This window comes from Hemiscyllium ocellatum, chromosome 7 (genome assembly GCF_020745735.1).
Source record: "Hemiscyllium ocellatum isolate sHemOce1 chromosome 7, sHemOce1.pat.X.cur, whole genome shotgun sequence".
Classification (NCBI taxonomy): domain Eukaryota; kingdom Metazoa; phylum Chordata; class Chondrichthyes; order Orectolobiformes; family Hemiscylliidae; genus Hemiscyllium; species Hemiscyllium ocellatum.
The window spans coordinates 50734891-50755760 of record NC_083407.1 but is presented as its reverse complement, the minus strand read 5'-3'; the positions used below and the strand labels follow the sequence as shown (position 1 = coordinate 50755760).

The following is a 20870-nucleotide window of genomic DNA, read 5'->3' as shown; positions in this document are numbered from 1 at the left end:
AAAATTGATGAAGGTTACCATAAACAAAAACGTATTCCTTTGTTAAATCCCTCCTGAAGAGATGCAACTTTTTCCAATTGGGATTTGCTTTCAGTCACGCAGTTTGTGTACTTGTGCTGCTGACCTTCATCTCCAAGTACCTGCCAATCATCGAGGCTGTGGTGAAGAATGGAAGCCGGTGGCATGACTGGACATTCTTGATTTTCATCCTCATCACAAGGTGGCTGGCATTTAGAAAGAAGTTTTTCAGAGTTAGACTTCTACTGTTGCTTGCCACAACAAACAAACGTGATTATTCACCTTTAGCTTGAGTAAATATGTTTTAAGATAAATAAAAAATTAAATAGTTACTGAGACATTATTGCTGACAGTAAGAAGTCAGCAATCACTAAGTCCATTAAGTCACAATGTCAATTCATGTAAACACTCAGTGTCACAGTAGGTTAGCCAGCATTTGAAGTGTCAGTTTTTAACGGATTAAAATCTTATCTTTTGCAGGCTTGAAGATGCAGTGGACGCCAGAGCATGCCCAGCCTCTGAGCCAGTGGCCGGAACAGCACTTTGACATTTCCTCCACTACTCGTTCACCAGCCCACAAAGCAGACGTGTTCAGAGGCCATCTGCAACGTACCTATCAATATGCCTGGGCCAACGATGATATCTCTGCACTGACTGCCTCAAACCTACTGAAAAAATATGCAGAGAAATATTCCGGAATTTTAGAAGGCCCCACTGAGCGATCGATCTTAAGTAGCTACTCAGAGGGGCCACCAGGACTGGTTAATGGGCGGAAAAATGAAGGTGAGCCTTGGCAATCCTCACTGAACTCTGAAGGTGTGTATCCTATGAGCTGTGTTCCAGACGTCATAACTGCAAGTAAATCAGGAGTGACCACTACCCTTCCACCGACAGATGCTTCTGGAAATATTGGAACCTCTCCTGGAGTAGCCAGTAATCTGCCAGAACCAAGTTATTCCACCAGTACCTGTGGCAGTCTCCATTCTGGGCTCCCACCAGTTGGTGCTTCTCAGGAATATGCCACAGCTTACAATGGCTCTTACCTGCATTCAAGTTACAGTAGTCAATCAGCTCCAGCACTTCCATCACCTCATCCATCACCTTTGCACAGCTCTGGCCTTCTTCAGCCTCCGCCGCCGCCTCCTCCTCCACCACCCCCTCCACCTCCTTCCTTAGTTCCAGGCTATAGTACAGGTTCATCCAATATTTCTGGCACTGTGTATAATTATCCCTCCGCTGGCTACCCCCCACAGACTCCTGTTGGCCCTGGCTACAGTCCTGGTGCAGCCCCACCTCCCTCTGCTTATCTGCCATCAGGCATTGCTGCTCCAACTCCTCTCCCTCCAACCACTGTACCAGGCTACAGTTACCAGAGTCATGGCTTGCCACCAATTGCTCCATCACCACTTAGTACCAGTTCGGCCAATTCTCTGAAAAGAAAAGCTTTCTACATGGCTGGGCAGGGGGAAATGGAGCCTAGCTATGGAAATTACAGTTATGGACAACAACGGACTGCGCAGAGCCCTATGTACAGAATGCCAGATAATAGCATTTCAAACTCAAACAGAGGAAATGGCTTTGACAGGAGTGCTGAGTCGGCACCTCTAGCATTTAAACCAACAAAACAGCTGATAGTCACCGATCAGCAAAGAAAATTCAGCAGCCAGTCAAACAGGGCCCTCACACCCCCTTCGTACAGTGCTGGTAAAAATTCCTTGGGACCATCAAGATCCACCGAATCTTTCAGCAAATTCACCTCGCCGGTGATGAATGAACGTAGTGATGAGCACAGGCAACTCCTCCCACATCCAATCCAGGGCCCAGGCATTCGCGCAGCTACCTCATCAAACCGGCCAGCTGATGAACTGTTGAAGAACACTGATTCACACCTCATAGAACTTGTAACCAATGAAATTATAAACCAAGGGCCTCCAATAGACTGGAGTGACATAGCAGGCCTTGAAATGGCTAAGGCATCTATAAAGGAGGAGGTTTTATGGCCCATACTGAGGCCAGATGTTTTCACCGGACTCAGTGCTCTACCAAGAAGCATCCTTTTTTTCGGTCCTCAAGGAACTGGCAAAATGTTATTGGGCAGGTGCATAGCTAGTCAGCTAGGTGCCACCTTCTTCCGAATCAATGGCTCAGCACTTATTTCAAAGTGGCTGGGGGAGGGGGACAAGATCATTCAGGCCTCTTTCCTTGTGGCACGCTGTCGTCAGCCCGCTGTCATTTTCATCAGCGAAGTTGATTTGCTTCTTTCATCACAAGTGAATGAAGAACCCAGTCCCATCAGTCGTATTAAAACAGAGCTCCTCATGCAGCTGGACACTTCAGTGACCTCTGTGGAGGATCAGGTTGTGGTAATTTGCTCCACCAGTAAACCAGAGGAAATAGATGAAGCTGGTCGCAGATACTTTATGAGACGACTTTTAATCCCATTGCCTGACAGTTCAGCAAGGCACCAGATGGTAATACACTTGCTCTCACAGCACAACTACTGCCTCAGTGACAAGGAGATTGCACTGATCGTGCAGCGTACTGAGAGCTTCTCTGGCTTGGATGTGGTTCGACTGTGTCAGGAAGCTATGGTAGGCCCTCTTCATGCAATGCAGGGCACAGACCTTTCAGCCATCATGCCTAATCAGTTAAGGCCAATCACGTACCAGGACTTTGATAATGCTTTTTGCAAGATCCAGCCAAGCATTTCCCAGAAAGAGCTGGATGTGTATGTTGAGTGGAACAAAATGTTTGGCGGCAGCCAATGATAACCCTGTGAATATGCAGTGATCATTGGTCACAATAATGTGCTACATAGGGATTAGAAACCCCTTTTTCAGTAGTATTACAGTTGAAAAAGGTACTAAGGAGACAACAGTGACCTTGGCATATGACTGAGAGTCAGGGTAAACTTGAAGGAAGAGCGCAAAATGTCAGAGCTACTCAAATGTAAGCTGTATATGGAAAAGCTTATGTTGATGTTTAGTTCTGCTCAAACAAGACGACGCTCACCAAGGTGCAGAGAAAAGTGGGTTGTTTTCAAAGGACAGGAACCCTCTGTGTTGATTCCATTCTGCTGTTCTTGAGATTCAGTTGCTGTCAAGTGCCTGAAGTGGTGCTTTATTTTTTTGTTTGCCTCACAATTCAGTAGGTGGCATGTGCTAATACAAGAGCTTTAACTTTAAACAGTTTTGAACTAAATGTTTATTGAGAAATCGACGGTTGTAATAGGAGGTGGCTAGCCAGCTTTTGCCATTCTTAGGACAACAGTATTCCTCAATCCTGTCTGTTCTGCAGTATCATCTGCAAACAGTAAAGCAGGGTATTGATAATCTGGACCTTAATTTTAGCAGTTCAGTTCTTTTAATGTTCTGTCCGCAAATACTCAGGAAAGTGATTGTGATTTGTACCTCAAAGGAATGTGTTGAAAGCACTATGTACTGCTGGGAGTCATAGGCTGGGTTTCTCATTACTAATATTACTGTATGTTTACCTCAAAAAAAATATAGCGAGGAGATGACTTTGAATGTATCTAGGTTTATTCTGAAGTGGTCCGTCAGAACCTTTTACACTGTTTACCTGTTCCAGGCTTAAACAGAAGGATGAGTCCTTATTGTGAAAGCGATTGCTTTCCAACTTGGGGGTAAATTCAGCCCAAGCTCCTCTTTATCGTAGTGAACTTTAGCAACTGACAATAATGTTTGTGATCTTACAGTAGCTGCAGTACCCAGTCAGGAGGTGCACATGTCAATTGAAAGCCACTTTAATAATTAAGTATTTGGGGAAATAATTTTTCATATTCTTTATTTGGTGGTTCACTACTATCTGAAAGGCACACTTAGCTGTGAACTATGACTGTTGACCTTCAAGCCACTACCGACTGGTTACAGTTGTAGCTTCTAGGTTATTGAGATGGGGGTGGGGAAGGGTTCATTATATGTCGAAGTTGGAAGGTCATGGGTCACAGAGCTACTACATGTGGCAGGCAGTTGGCTAGCTGCTGGATAAGCAGTAGCTAAGCATGAAAATGAATGGAAGATTTTCAGTACACTGAAAAAACTTTTTGTGTTCAGTTTCAGATTAATTTAACTATCATTCCTCATAGATGTGCCCAAGGAGGAAGTGTCCTGCTTTCTGTTCTACCTCAGTTTTGTTATATTCTCTCTGAAAGCAGATTATTAGAGGGTTTTTGAAGTCAGATTACACTTTGGTATGCTAACCTGCAGAACAAGTTTCTGTGAGCTGCTAATTTTCCCTCAAGTGAGCTTCACGTTTCTCCTTCCTTCAGCCATACATTCTGCAGAGTGTTCTTTCTGGAACAACTATTAGCTGGCATGTGTGGCATTTTTATCACCCCTCCTGTGTTGTCTTTCTTTTTATCCTTTAATGCTTTATGTGCAACTTTTTGTTTTTGACAGCTGATTGATGTTGGGTAATGTCTCTGAACAGGAGTAGCTTAGGCTGCAGCTGCCCCAAAGCTTGTGACTGCATGAGCAAAACAGTCTCGCTCGCTGCTGAATGTATCGTTTTTTTCCAATTCTTTATTTTATACAGTTAAAGAACTGTTGCAAAGCACTGGTACTTTGTGTTGCCATTAAATAATGTAAGTTTAAAAGCATTTTAAAAAAGAATCTGCACTGAAAACGCCAAACTAGAAGATAAAGAAGTTAGGTTTTGCCCCATGTATTATTTTTGTGAAAAAAAGCTCATTTTAATTAGAATTTCAGAGTATCCTTCTCACAGTTTTTTTTTAAACATGCTACAGTCTAAAATCAATATTTCTCTTAAAGTTTGCCAATGCACTGTGCTGACCCTTTTTGTTGTCTTTAGGTTAGCCATTAATTTTGGTGTCTGCTTTCAAACTAGATTTTTATTTCAGTCTTGATGCATTTATTGGAAATGATAAAGTGAAACTTAATTCAATAATTCCAGCAAACCCACCAATTGGAAGACCCAATAATGGTTTGCAGTATTTTCTTTAGCTTGGATTATTTGTGGATTAAAATAAAAGGACACAGACATCAGTGCTGTGGACTATTCTATCCTAATGTGCCACCTAAATGTGACATCCATGTTATATCCAAATAGGCTTTAGCTTTTTAAAAACAAAATCATACCATTTTAACTAATGCATGCCATCAGACTGCAGCTATTAAACTGATACAATTACCATTGGTTTTCCACATGTGTATTTATTCATTTCTAATCTGTTTTGAATGCAATGTGGAAACCAAAGTTTGTGGCTTGTTGGTAGAAAAAAAATTTGCTTTGCCCAAAATAAATTTAATATTTTATCTTTTAAAACATTTTTCTTTGATTCAGTAATTTGTGAGCTGTAAATGATCAGCTTACATGGGTGGAGTTTATTTTTTAGCAGAATTTTCTTAACAGCCCGATATTTCTAACAGTAATTTAAATTCTGACCATCTAAACTAATTAACAGAATGTGAAATTAGTTTTATTTGTGAAAGCTCTTTAGTCAGCACTCATGCTCTTGAAGTGTAAATAGGTTTAATGTTGTGCTGGAGGTCATTCAGCCAGAGATGCTGGAGTGTGTCAGGCAACGAAAATCTGTACAGTATTATGTTTTTGAGTCATTGTTAAAATTTTACACAAACACCTTATAGCACAGAGATAGGCAGCATTTAATTACAATGGCACATTCTACCTCCTTCCCCAATCCTAATCAGCTGTTCCTGTTACAGCACACAGTCATTGCCTGTCATTCTAAATTCTTCTCCGTTCTTAAATGTAACACTAGTAGTGTAGCACAATACACAGCATTGTTAAAGGCAGTTCAATTTAAAATGGAAGGATGGCACATCCGAGCCCTTACGATAGCCACATTGTAGGCAGTTTGGGTCAGCCATGCTGCGGGACTGAGAAAAATGAAATAATAGAACAGAATGTTCAGCATTTAAAATGGTCCTACTGAAGTGTTTTGAGCACAATCATTCCTGTTTTAACATCATAAAGCTACTATTGTGAAAGAGCTTGAAAAAATTATTTGCAGTTTAGCCACTCAGAATTTTCGTTTAAACTACATCTGTTGTAAATTCAAACATTGTTGCATTCTTTGTAACCATTTCTACCTCATTGCTACATATTGTACATGTAGTATTTATTATTTTATGTCCTTTTTGAATGTCATGCATTTGTAAAATAAAAGACTTGTCCTTGAACTTGGAACAGTCTACCTCAGAAAGACTGTCATTACACTGAACAGTATTATCAACCTAAATGATAGAAGCATTAGGAAAGTGTGGCCGTGTAGATAATGCACACCTACTGGTGATATAGTTGGACTGGAAAATAATACTCATGACCAGACCATTTCTGTAAGATGTTTGTTACTGTATATGCCTTTTTGTGTAGCAGTAAGTGCTACAATTAATTTGTGTTGTATTTAATTCTGGCCCATCAAGTGAACAATAATTAAGGATTGTACTAATTTTTTTTAAAAAGAGGATAGATCCTTAAATCCATATCTTTTTGAAAAAACCTTCTAAAGACACAAAAGTCCTATACAGTATCATAAAATATGAATATTTTTCAGCAGGTTTTAAAATACATGCATATATTATTTTGTATCTGCTGAAACCAAATTTGTCTTTACTGCACTGTGTAAAGACTTTCCCATCTTTTAGGCTGCACAGTATCACTAATTAAGAAAAAAGGTCAGTTAATAAATTCACATCATTTGTGAACATTATTTGTGTAAATGAAACATTTCTGGTTTAAACTGTTTTTTTTTCAGTTGCTGATGTGATGGGATCATTATATGGTTGAATGTATGTGCATTGGAAACTGCTTTACAATTAAATTGGAGGTCTCGAATGAGTTCCTGAAATTGTTGCAATGCATTTTGTCCTCATTGGTGCAGTATCATTGTAAACCTCTGCATCTCAGTCCTAGAAAGTAGTAAGGCACTGTAGTCTGGAAATTCAGTGCTGAATCCTATTATATTATCTAGCCACATAGAATCTTTCTTTTCATAATTACTTGCTACCACAGGGAAATTATTGGAGTAAATTTTCATATAGAATAACTAGTTTAAGTAGTTACCATGAAAAGAAAATTTGTGGTTCAAGGCAGATATTTTTATGAAAAGTTTTCTCTATTGTACAATTTGTTGTATATGGCTATGCTACTAAATATGGAAACAGAAAAGAACAAGCATACCTCAAATAAAATTCTGAATATGAAAGGTTGTGGATTTCTATTTCCTTCACACACACAAGCGATGCAATGAAAACTAAGGAAAGTTGGCCGTTTTGGGTACTGAAAATTTCTCCATTTCCAAATGTCATGAATGGTTCAAATTTCCCCAGATGATTGCTTTGTGGTGTCTGTCACTTTGCTTCAGAACCATTTCCTAAGGAAAAGTGTATACTCATTTGTGCATTTACAACATTCACGGATTCCTATTGACAGATGGTCGAGTAGCTTTTGACCTCTTGCTATGACTGTTCCATGTGATCGGAAAGTGACTTTTACATGGACCAGAACTGAACAAAATTCAAACTCCAAAATGACCCATATGCTCAGTTCATTTAGGTTTATTTGACCTGTCCCTTTAATAAATGGTATGGCACATGTATACAGATGGACATCCTTCTGTGTGTCCAACCATCAGATTCCCACTTAGCAGGACGAATGATGGATGAGCAGCTGCTGTTTCATGTCTGGAAACAATGCAGCAAAGGTAGGTCTTATTTTAGTTTGTTTTTTTTTCTCTCATGTTCTTTCTTATTGTAGTGAAATGGTGGGTGATTACAGTCTTTCAATCTAAAGGATGAATCTTTTGTCCAGGACAATTTTATACCGAAGTCTATTTAATTCTTGGAAATTTAGCAACAAAAATACATAAGTTTTCTCAGGATATCTAGAGTGCATTCAATCCCTGGAAAATCTAGTGGTAAACAAGCATCCATGTTCCCTGGTGACATTGGAATGCTGATCAGCCGGGGGGAGGGGGGAACGTGTCTGCATCTGATCCCTGCCAGTGTAGAGGTGAGTGTGTGTCTGTATTCCCTGGTGTGTCAGAGAGACTGCTCCGCTGGCCGGTGGAATCAGCATTTGATTTTTAGATTTAGCTTTACAAATACCTTCATTTTATGAGCCCGACTCCTTCTCAAGTCAAATCCTCTGGAAATCTGAATTTACATCCCAGAATACTTATTGCATTCTGTAACGGACAGAATTACACTTCCCAGCATAATTTAATCTGAAATGTGATGAGAAAACGGCACTGCCGCTGAGAAATGAAAAAAGGTCTTCCAGTCTCCAGGAATCTATTTTTTTAAAAACCTTCAAATTCAATTTATACTAAATCAGACATACATTAAACAAGGAATTGGTTGTATTAATGAAATAATTGTTTTCTGGTGTGAAGGCACACACCCTTAGATGACATTACTAGCATAACATATGATTGTATCTTTAACTTGTGCTCGGTCATTTATGAACATTGGGTCGCACCTCATTTTTGATAAACCTCTGAAGGTTCTTTAGTAGCTGCTTCAGGTCCATTAAATTGTAATTAATGAATGATTTGCTGCTGAACATGTTTCTTTTTAAAACAAAACTGCCCAACAGCTTGTCTCACAGTTGCAAAAGTCTACACCAACAACTGCGGTAATCTATTGATGCATTTCTAATCAGCAATTTTATGCAAAGTAAAGTTAGTGATTTGCAGTACTATTTGGAGAGGCACGTTCACAATGTTCACTGTTATGCTATCTTCAAAATCAGGGACATCTGTCTTTCTTTTCCTGTCCTGCTGATGAGAAGCCGTGGATTTTTCCTCTGCTCCCCTTCTAGAACCTCAACACTTCCTGTTCTTTAGTCCTAGCTGAAAGCAGAGCTGCTATCGGCCTCAGTGGTCTGGAATTCCTGGCCTTCAGGCCATGCTCCCAAACAGTATACTCAGCTGTAAGGAATTCTCGTAAAATATATACATACACACAGTATTACTTTCAGTCAAGTACGGCATTCATGAGGTGCAATCAAAAAATGAAAGCACCTATGGGTGTCCACAGAGCTGAGATAACCGAATCTATGCTTGTGTCAGGCAAATTACATTCTAGTTATTAGTGGCTAGTTTGTAAATATCAAAGATCCACTTGTTACACTCCTTCAAGCTGTATTTGCATGCTGATGAAATGCATGTGAATGTCTGTGAACTGCAGGGTTATCTGTAGCGGAACAGCGCTGAGCTCAGAAATCAGACAGTCGTTCATCTGACCGACTCAAAAGTCCATGCCGCAGACCTTTCTATTCACTTTCTTCTCAACAATTAAAATATGCAAAGTGATAATTTTACTTAAGTAGCCTTAAATGTGCGATCTATTTAAATGTGAGGAAAATTGCCCGAAGCTTGCTGCTGCAAAAAAGAATAAATTATGCAAATTACAAAAGGACTCTACCACTTGAAAGCCTAATTTTTCTGTAATAAGCATACTGTTTCATTTAATTTTTTGCCTCTTATTAAAAGTGACAGTTCCTTTGCACTGTCTGATGGCTATATCTGACACTGGGTAGAAATGACTGCAAGACTAAATGCTAAAGCATTTTGGTAGCTTTTAGATGATGGTTACATTCACAAAGTAATTATGCACTGGAGAGTAGAGAAATAAGGTTTAATTACACAGTAATCGCTTATGATGGACACAACAGAAGTGTGAACACCGCCAGACTGCAATCCATCAATGACAAACCCCTGGCCACTTTTAATTCTTCCTCATTTGCATCATAACCTCCGCACAGAGTTGCACAAATGCTGTTAAATGTTAATAGGAGCTGTCTCTCCACTCAAAATGAATGCTTAAGCTGTTTCATTTTCTCAGACCTTCATAACTAGCTTCTCTCTGAGAGCAGGCATTAAGCACAGGCACTGTACATGGTCACTGTTGTGCTAATTGGGAGCACACTTAAAGTTTTATCTCTAAAGCGCTAATAATGCACACTGCTGACAAACCTCTGCATAAGTAATGTAACTGGAGGAAACCTGCTAGGAATAAAAAATGCAGCCTCGGCTGTTGTTTGGTGACTAGCTATTTGATTAAGCCCTGTAGTCATATTTAATTCAGATCCTCTGGGAACTGGGACAAAATTACATCTTCATCTCTTCAAACATTCGGCCATTTTTAACCATTCAGCTGATCATTTTTATTGTTGCCTTTGGATCTGCTTCTGGAGCACAGGGACAACGATGTCCACTGTTTCTCATTCCATAACCCTGTTGTGGCCAGCACTCAAAATGCTCTCATGCCTTGCTGCGATTTTTAATTTTTTTCAGGAAGAGATGCAATCTCCTTCACATTCCAACATGTAGGTCTACTTCATGCAGTCATTAGCTGGGAGACACCAGAAGAGTCATTCCTTTCTTTCCTGTCAATTCTTAGATTTTTCCATTTTTCAGAACAGAAGTCATGACACTGTAAGTGGCCCTTATTCTATTAGGCACCAGGCAATAATTCTTGTCATGACAAAAGAGGCCCCCTCCTGCCTACTTTTCTGTATTGCCTGTAGCTTTCCACTTCATGGAACAGAGACTGGCATAGTAATTGTGAGCAGCCTTGCTTAGTTTCATCATGTATTCTGAATAGTGGCAATAGCTCTCTTCCTAAATCGCGATTGAGAATTATCAACATCTTTCAGCACATAATGGTGAGGCCTTTATCACTTCAGGCACTGCTGATAAGGTTAAGAACACTAGACAAACCACTCATTAGTGCAAAGGTTCTTCTACATTAAAGGCTGCTGCAAACTAGAGGCTTTCTGTCTCACTGTATTCGATAGGAAAACCACAAGTGCTGAAGCAGCCAATGTATGAGAGCAAATTGGTGATGCAACCCCTTCATACAGCTTGATGGAGAAGACATTCTGTGGAGTAAGAGTCTTTGTATGCTGTTTATTGGAGGTCAAATGCCTATGCGGTCAAGATAAACAGGAATTAAAATTGCTCCCAAAATCTAATTACTAATAAACATAACCTCAATTAGCATGTGTTAATTATGATAACTTAGCTTTCTTTAGACTGTACAGTAGGAGCAACAATAACAACAGTCAATACTTATATTATTTTGGCAGCAACTAGCTACTGGAGCTATCGCTTTGCCTGCAAGATTTCAACCAGAAATGGAATGCAATACCTTCATTGTTTTATTTTAAATAAATCCAAGCATTTTGTCACTTATTGTTTCTTAGTTTTCTTTTGCAGGACTGCAGTAAAATATGTACACTGTACATTTAATTAAAGCGTGTAAAACTAAAAAAAGTCCAACTGTTACACTAACCTTTCAGCATGAAGTTGGTTTTAATAATTAGTGGGAAATGAACAGCTGAGTTTGGAATTCTACTATATTTCCCAGGAATAGCACATGGAAGTATTACATAATATTAAGGGAATTTATCTGAGCAATTATGTGGCAAGAATGAAAAAAAAGGCATCTATTAAAAATTATGAAGGAAGTTTAACATATCCTGCAAGTTCTAGAGCAATAAATGTAAGAACTACATCTTTTAATATGTTTGCTTAATTTTTTGCATCTCAATGTGCTGTCAAGAATGTAGTTCAGCAATTATGCAATTCTGATGCAAACTACAGTTGCAGAGTTGGATTTTTAATGTATTAATGTCAGAAATTTGACAACTTAATGTACAGTGAATAAAATAATGATCAATAAGTTTTCAAATGTAAAACAGTTAATGCTGCAGTGTTGCATTGCAAATATTAAAATATGTCAAATCATGTGATGTTGACATCTGCTGTTGAAAAGATAACATCCTCTTAGCCAGGACCTCAAATTAATAGTCCAAAATATTTTTGATTTGGAAAATAATTTGCATTATCTACAATATACACATTATTCGATTTAATTTATAAATGAAATATTTTTAAAGGAAAATATTTTATGGTGTAATATTAGTTGATGGTCATTTAAGATCAAATTATCTGCCTGCCTTCTCACACCATGACTATGATGCTATGCAAATTACCATGTTAATGTGAGTAAAGTCTTCACAGATTCAGATCAAATATTTAGCACTTCTAATTAGTTAGCAATAATTAACAATGAGGAAGACTTGCACGCTTCTCTGAGTTATAGTCACAGGATGAATTCTTTCAAACCCCATGAAGACTTCACTGCAGTAGTGATATCAGAGAGGAGAGTACGTCTGTATGTAAAGGGCAGCATTGGAGTGCCTGGGCTGCAGGCAAGAAACTAGGAAGAGGATTTGTGAAACTGGGAGGTCTTAAAAGGAGTTTGGTTTGTAGTCAGAAACAAGAAGAAAGTGCACAGAAACTAAAGCTAGTGAAAAGAAAGGCTGGAAAATTGAAAGTGAAATTGAAGAGAGACTGACAGTGGAAGAGGAAAGAGCTTTATAACAGAGGGCCAACTGGAATTAAGAACAAAAATAATTGCCCAAAGGGCAGAATTACAATTTATAAATGTAAAATTAAAAGCAGAGAAAAAGGACAGAAATTGGGAAAAGGGATTCAGCTTCAGCCCTTCAATTAAGTGAGTTTATCTAATTTCAAAGATGTTAAAATAAAATTCTGATATTTATAAAATCAAGGCTTCCTTCAAACTATTATACGAGAAACACAAGAGTACACGTATGCCAAGAAGGTATACAATCTTGCTTTTACATTAATAATCATTGGCTAGTATTTAGCATTGTGGGAAAACAAACTTTAAAAAAACAAGTTAGGAAAGTTATAATTAGAACCTAATAAGCTTGTGTAGATTGTTTCAGATTCAGTTTCCCTCATGGCTAATGTCTGGCCAAAGACAGGCTGTCAGGGAAATGCTGAGAGGATGTAGGTCTATCAATTTGCAAATCCCCTGGGGGCACTCTCATACACCTCCTGGTGGACTCTTACAGCCAAACACACGCAGGGCACAGCAGCAAGTTGCCCTTTCCTCCAGCCAGCAATGATATGACAAGACCAAAAAGGAAGAAGATAGCAACATGATTTCCAAACACTACTACCCTATTCTCATTCAACAGAGATTGAATATCATTTCCCTAAATATTTTCCCTAAATAATCAAGTGAATTTATTTGTATTATCTTTAATTCGCAGTGCATTTTATTCTCATTGCTGATAACATTTACTCAATCTGCAAATTATCTATAAATATGTTAATGAATTTATTTGTGTGCACATTTTCCAATACATTACTATTTTTAAAGGGGCAACTGAGAATAAATGTATTTATGTCATATTTAGGACCCAAAAGATAGAAAAGATATTGGTCCAAAGAGTGCTCAAACCATTCACAGAATATATTGAGACAGGTCAAAGAATTATGGGTATGTTTCCAAAATAGGAAATTTTATTGGGACTGTCTTGTTTCTTATTTGCACTGACAGCCAGAAAGGCAGACCTGGAGCAGAGAAACTTGCAACAAGTCATTGCTTTACCAAACCTAATGTCTCTGCTAATTGCAATAAGATGAGATCTACACTCTTGTGAGTGAACTGCAGAAGGCTTTATTAAACTTAGCTATATACAAAAGATTGTCAGAGACACCATTTTACCTGATTCCCAACCTCTGACCCCAGTTGCATTTGATTTGATGTTACTCTGACTTTTGCATATTCTCAGTAACTACATCCAGAGTAATGGTATAATACCCTCTACTGTAATCTCTACCAGGGAAGCCCTGATTGCGTAAACTGCCTGAAAGATGAAATTTTGGCAATTTTGTGGCTCCACAGTGGCAGTACACATTGAGTGCAATGAACTTGTCTTTTGCTTGGACAAAGAAGGGCCACCCAGAAAAATTGGGCATAAAGAAAATCAGTATTCATTGTGTTTATTGAATAGATTGGAATTTCCAGTAAGGAAATCTAAATTCTGCTTTAATTTTTTCCATCATTGTTTAATTTCCTCATTCCATTCTAGGGATGCAATTGATAAACACAACAAAATTCGCAGTCGAAAATAATCAATCCCAGTCTTGTTTAAAGTACCATCTTTAAGAGCCAACTGCACATCGCTTCATATGCTGCAAGCCAGAGACTGGCGCTTACACAGTGATACTCAACAATAATGGTCCAGAGAACAAGAAAGTCTGCATCCTGTTTAGTGGACAGGGACCTGGGAGTGCTGGTGGGTGGGATGGCAGTGCCATCTTCAGGATTGCCAGAGGAGACCAGAGAACCAGACCCTTTCAACCTGGATGCAAGTTGCAGCCTAAGTCAATGCTGAGTGTCAAGTTAAGCAGGATGGTCAGCAGTGCAGGAACAAGATCAATGATTTTCTGGAGTAAGTACGACCATCTTCTCTCTGCTCCCTCAACCACATAAAACCACCATACACCCTGAACTCAGACATTGATACACCTCTCATCAAAGCTTGTTGATTACAACTCTCAGTATCATGTTCACTCAATGGCTCGCTCTCCTCCACCTCATCCCCCCAAACAGCCAACCCCACCTGTGATTGATGTTTCCTACTGACTCACTGGGATCACCTCATCACCTCTCCTGCATCACAATTAACTGTTCTTCCATGTACCTTCATCATACTCAGTCTCTTCCGTTGTCTCACTGCAGAATAAATTTACCCATAACTTGGCCAAAAGATGTAAGACCTCTGAGTTAGGTAGACCTAAGACATATGAGGAGACAATTCTTAGATTACCTGGAGAAATGCATGACTGCTTATTTGGGGATGAGGGGACCTCAAAAGTCAACCACCCCAATGAGTGTTTTTGTGCTGAGTTGCCTTCCATTAGCATGAATGCTAACTCATTCTTAAAATGCACAAGGTTTTATCTCCCTTCAATAACTAATTCCCTCTCTTTTATGCAGGGGTAAGAGTGACATCCAACAAGTCTTTGCAAAGAGTCAGCACCAGAGACTGTTAACTGCAACTCCATCTCCAAGGGGCGTGAAATGGTGTGTGAGTTGTACTGAGACCACTGTAATGACACGGTGAGGCTGGTGGTTTGTTCAAGACAATTTGTGTCGCTGAGGGTTCACGGAGGAGGTGCCATGGAAAATGGTGTTGTGACAAATCAACAGTTGCTTAAGATCCAGGACAAGAGCTCAGCAAGCTGTAGCCAGCAGAAACTCCCTCTGACTTTCATGATAGGAATACATGCTGTCTCATTTATAGAGTCATAGAGATATACAGCATGAAAATAGACCCTTCAGTCCAACTTGTCCATCCCGACCAGATATCCCAAACCAATCTAGCTCCACCTGCCAGCACCTGGCCCATATCCCTCCAAACCCTTCCTATTCATACACCCATCCTGATGCCTTTTAAATGTTGCAATTGTACTAGCCTCCACCACTTCCTCTGGCAGCTCATTCCATACACATACCACCCTCTGCATAAAAAAAGTTTCCCCTTAGGTCTCTTTCATATCTTTCCCCTCTCACTCTAAACCTATGCCCTCTAGTTCTGGACTCCCCCGCTCCAGGAAAGAGACTTGGTCTATTTATCCTATCCATGCCCCTCATGATTTTATAAACCTCTATAAGGTCACCCCTCAGCCTCCAACGGTCCAGGGAAAACAGCCCCAGCTTATTCAACCTTTCCCTAAAGCTCAAAATCCTCCAACCCTGGCAACACCCTTGTAAATCTTTTCTGAACCCTTTCAAGATTCACAACATCTTTCTGAAAGGAAGGAGACCAAAATTGCACACAATATTCTAACAGTGGCCTAACCAATGTCCTGTACAGTAGCAACATGACCTCCCAACTCCTGCACTCAATACCCTGACCAATAAAGGAAAGCATACCAAATGCTTTCTTCACTATGCTATCTACCTGCAACTCTATTTTCAAGGAGCTATAAACCTGCACTCCAAGGTCTCTTTGTTCAGCAACACTCCCGAGGACCTAACCATTAAGTGTATAAGTCCTACTAAGATTTGCTTTTCCAAAATACAGCGCCTCACATTTACCTAAGTTAAACTCCATCTGCCACTTTTCATCTCAATCTCAATTTCTTTAGTCATCCAGCATTCCCTATACCTACCAGCCTTTCCTTTCACCCTAACAGGAATATACTTTCTCTGGATTCTTGTTATCCCATTTCTAAAGGCTTCCCATTTTCCAGCTGTCCCTTTACCTGCGAATCTCTGCACCCAATTAGCTTTTGAAAGTTCTTGCCTAATACAGTTGAAATTGGCCTTTCTCCAATTTAGAACATAGAACATAGAACAGTACAGCACAGAACAGGCCCTTCAGCCCACGATGTTGTGCCGACCACTGATCCTCATGCATGCACCCTCAAATTTCTGTGACCATATGCATATCCAGGAGTCTCTTAAATATCCCCAATGACCCTGCCTCCACAACTGCTGCTGGCAATGCATTCCATGCTCTCACAACTCTCTGTGTAAAGAACCCGCCTCTGACATCCCCTCTGTACTTTCCTCCAACCAGCTTAAAGCTATGACTCCTCGTGTTAGTCATTTCTGCCCTGGGAAATAGTCTCTGGCTATCGACTCTATCCATGCCTCTCATTATCTTGTACACCTCAATTAGGTCCCCTCTTCTCCTCCTTTTCTCCAATGAAAAAAGTCCAAGCTGAGTCAACCTCTCTTCATAAGATAAGCCCTCCAGTCCAGGCAGCATCCTGGTAAACCTCCTCTGAACCCTCTCCAAAGCATCCACATCTTTCTTATAATAGGGAAACCAGAACTGGACGTAGTATTCCAAGTGCAGAATAACCAAAGTTTTAGAGAGCTGCAACAAGATCTCACGACTCTTAAACTCAATCCCCCTGTTAATGAAAGCCAAATCACCATATGCTTTCTTAACAATCCTATCCAGTTGGGTGGCCATTTTAAGGGACCTATGTACCTGCACACCAAGATGCCTCTGTTCCTCCACACTGCCAAGAATCCTGTCCTTAATCCTGTACTCAGCTTTCAAATTCAACCTTCCAAAATGCATCACCTCGCATTGATCCAGGTTGAACTCCATCTGCCACCTCTCAGCCCATCTCTGCATCCTGTCAATGTCCTGCTGCAGCCTACAACAGCCCTCTATACTGTCAACGACACCTCCAGCCTTTGTGTCATCTGCAAACTTGCTGACCCATTCGTCAATCCCCCCATTCAAGTCATTAATAAAAATTATAAACAATAGAGGCCCAAGGACAGAGCCCTGTGGAACACCATTCACCACAGACTTCCAGACAGAATATTTTCCTTCTACTACCACTTGCTGTCTTCTGTTGGCCAGCTAATTCTGTGTCCAGACAGCTATGTTCCCCTGAATCCCATTCCTCCTGACCTTTTGAATGAGCCTACCATGGGGAACCTTATCAAATGCCTTGCTGAAGTCCATATACACCACATCCACAGCTTGACCCTCATCAACTTTTCTAGTCACATCCTCAAAGAACTCAATAAGGTTTGTGAGGCATGACCTGCCCCTCACAAAGCCGTGTTGACTGCATTTAATCAAGCCATGCTCTTCCAGATGGTCATAAATCCTATCCCTCAGAATCCTTTCTAACACCTTACAGACGTGAGACTTAGAACTTCAACTTTTAGATCTGGTCTCTCCTTTTCCATCACTATTTTAAAATTAATAGAATTATGGTCGCTGGCCCCAACATGCACCCCACTGACACCTCAGTCCCTGCCCTGCCTTATTTCCCAAGAGTAGGTCAAGTTTTGTTTTAGATTACTGACAGTGTGGAAACAGGCCCTTCGGCCCAACAAGTCCACACTGACCCGCCGAAGCACAACCCACCCATACCCCTACATTTACCCCTTACTTAACACTACGGGCAATTTACCATGGCCAATTCACCTGGCCCGCACATCTTTGGTCTGTGGAAGGAAACCGGAGCACCCGGAGGAAACCCACGCAGACACGGGGAGAACATGCAAACTCCACAGTCAGTCACCTGAGTCAGGAATTGAACCCGGGTCTCTGGCGCTGTGAGGCAGCAGTGCTAACCACTGTGCCACCGTGCACCTTCTCTACTGGGTACATCCACAAACTGAACCAGAAAATTTTCTTGTACACATTTAACAAATTCCTCTCCATCTGACCCTGCAACACTGTGGCAGTCCAAGTGTATGTTTGGAAAGTTAAAGTCCCTTATCATAACCACTCTATTATTCTTGCAGGTAACTGAGATCTCCTTACAAATTTGTTTCAATTTCCCTCTGACTATTAGGGGGTCTATAATACAATTCCAATAAGGTGATCATCCCTTTCTTATTTCTCAGTTCCACCCAAATAACTTCCCTGGATGTATTTCTGCGGATATCCTCCCTCACTACAGCTGTAATGCTATTCCTTATCAAAAATGCCACTCCCCCACTTCTCTTGCTCCCTTTCTATAGACTGAGAACCTCCACTATGGAACCTTTACAGATTAAGGGTATAACTTCGATTCCAGTCTCTTATGAGAAGCAGCTGGTTCAATTATCACGAATTGTAGTAAATAGCTGGGAGTCAAGACTGACAGGGCAAAATTGATTGAGAACGATTCACCTTCATTGAGTCATTTTGGGATTAGGAGAAGGTGAGGACTGCAGATGCTGGAGATCAGAGTCAAAAGGTGTGGTGCTAGAAAAGCACAGTAGGTCAGGCAGTATCCATGGCGCAGGAGAATAGATGTTTTGGGCACATTCCTGATGAATGGCTTATGCCTGAAATGTCAATTCTCCTGCTTCTCGGATGCTGCCTGATCTGCTGTGCTTTTCCAGTGCCACACTCTCAATGTCTGAGTGAAGTCCTAGTTTAATACTGGAAGATTTTCCGGAAGGCTTAAGGACTATCAAAGGAGCCAAGGCCACCTTGTATGTTGACCAGGAAGTAATTCCACGATTCTGCAAGATCCATTCAGTGCCATTTGTCTTAGTGGAAAAGAAGAGACAGAAATCAGGAGGCTGGAAACTGAAGGAATCATCCAACCAGTCATCATAGCAATTACAGAAATATGGCCCAGGGATGCACAGGATTGGCAGCTTAATGTTCCAGGATGCAAATGCTACAGGAAGGACAGAAAGGGGAGGGCAAGAGAGGAGGGGCATGGCATTTTTGATAAGGGATAACATTACAGCTGTACTGAGGGAAGATATTCCCGGAAATACATCCAGGCAAGTTATTTGGTGGAACTGAGAAATAAAAAGGGGGATTAAAGATATTGAAGTTTTAGTTAAGAAAAGGAAGGAAACATATGTCAGGTATAGACAGGATAGTCCGAGTGAATCCTTAGAAAAGTATAAAGGCAGTAGGATTGTACTGAAGAGAGAAATCAGGAGGGCAAAAAGGGGGCATGAGATAGCTTTGGCAAATAGAGTTAAGAAGAATCCAAAGGATTTCTACAAATACATTAAGGACAAAAGGGTAACTAGGGAGAGAACACGGCCTGTCAAAGGTTAGCAAGATGACCTTTGTATGGAGCCGCAGGAGATGGGGGAGATACTAAACGAGTATTTTCTTGGGGAACGTGAAGAAAATTGGAAGTGCAATAGAAATAAAGTGAGTTACTGTATTCATGAGATGCAAATGTATAGAAATAAGGTAGTTGCCCCTCAATGGGTAGACTGCTTTCAATGTGTTTGGCATTAGTGAAAAATTGTAGAACCTTTCCTCATCGTCAAGGTTCTGAGCACTGAACATTCTCAGCTCCTGAACAATATGGCTAATGGCAAGTCAGTTGGGAAAATATGGCAAGATCATAAAGATGAGGTTCTCAACTTCAAGAAAAAATGCAGTTCTGCAACTAAGGTTTGCAGGGCAAGATGACAATCTCACTAGTGAGCAGTGAGAGGCTGATTTGCATCCATTGTAAAGGATCTTTAATATGAAATAAAATGCAGTTTCCCATTCTCCCACACCCCAGACAAAAATTAGAAGACAACTATTCCTGAAATGACAGGACTTCAATGGCAGGCGCAAGTTTAGATTAGAGTGGTGCTGGAAAAGCACAGCAGGTCAGGCAGCATCCAAGGCGCAGGAAAACCTACGTTTTGGGCAAAAACCCTTCATCAGGAATGGAGGCAGGGAGCCTTCAGGTGGAAAGATAAATGTTGGGGGTGGGGGGGGGGGGGGGGAGGGGAGAGGAGGCTGGGAAGAACGTAGCAAAGAGTTGAATGGGGATGGGGATGGAGGTGATAGGTCAGAGGGGAGGGTGGAGTGGATAGGTGGGAAGGGAGATTGGCAGGTAGGACAGGTCATGAGGGCAGTGCTGAGCTGGAAGATTGGAACTGGGGTAGGGTGGGGGGAGGGGAAATGAGGGGACTTGTGAAATCCACATTGATGCCCTGGGGTTGAAGTGTTCCGAGGCGGAAGATGAGGCATTCTTCCTTCAGGTGTCGAGTGGTGAGGGAGCGGTGGTGGAGGAGGTCCAGGACTTGCCTCTCCTCAGCAGAGTGGGAGGGGGAGTTGAAATGTTGGGCCATGGGTTGATTGGTGCGGGTTTCCCAGAGATGTTCCCTGGGGCACTCTGCGAGGAGAGTCCAGTCTCCCCAATGTAGAGGAGACTGCATCGGGAGCAAAGGTGCCAGGAGGGGAGGGTGGGTTGTTGGGGGATGTGTACCTGACCAGGTAGTCACAGAGGGAACAGTCTTTGCAGAAAGTGGAAAAGGGTGGAGAGGGAAATATGTCCCTGGTGTTGGGGTCCAGAAATGTCGGTGGATGATTCGGTAGGGTGGAAGGTGAGGACCAGGGGGTTCTGTCCTTGTTACAGTTAGAGGGGTGGGGTTTGAGAGCGGAGGTGCGGGATGTGGATGAGATGCGTTGGAGGGCATCTTCAACCACGTGGGAAGGGAAATTGCGATCTCTAAAGCAGGAGGCCATCTGATGTATTCTGTAGTGGAACTGGTCCTCTTGGGAGCAGATACAGC

At 41.1% G+C, this 20870-nt stretch overlaps 1 protein-coding gene across 3 annotated transcripts in view; it reads left to right on the top strand.

Moving 5' to 3' along the window:
- The window catches only part of fign (fidgetin), a 45404-nt gene extending 42618 nt beyond the window's left edge, over nt 1–2786 (top strand). For all 3 annotated transcript variants that reach the window (XM_060827873.1, XM_060827874.1, XM_060827876.1), the window contains exon 2: nt 499–2786. In XM_060827873.1, the coding sequence (XP_060683856.1) occupies nt 507–2786 (2280 nt within the window). In that variant the 5' untranslated portion in view covers nt 499–506. The remainder of the gene's footprint in view (nt 1–498) is intronic.
- The last annotated feature ends 18084 nt before the right edge of the window (nt 2787–20870 follow it).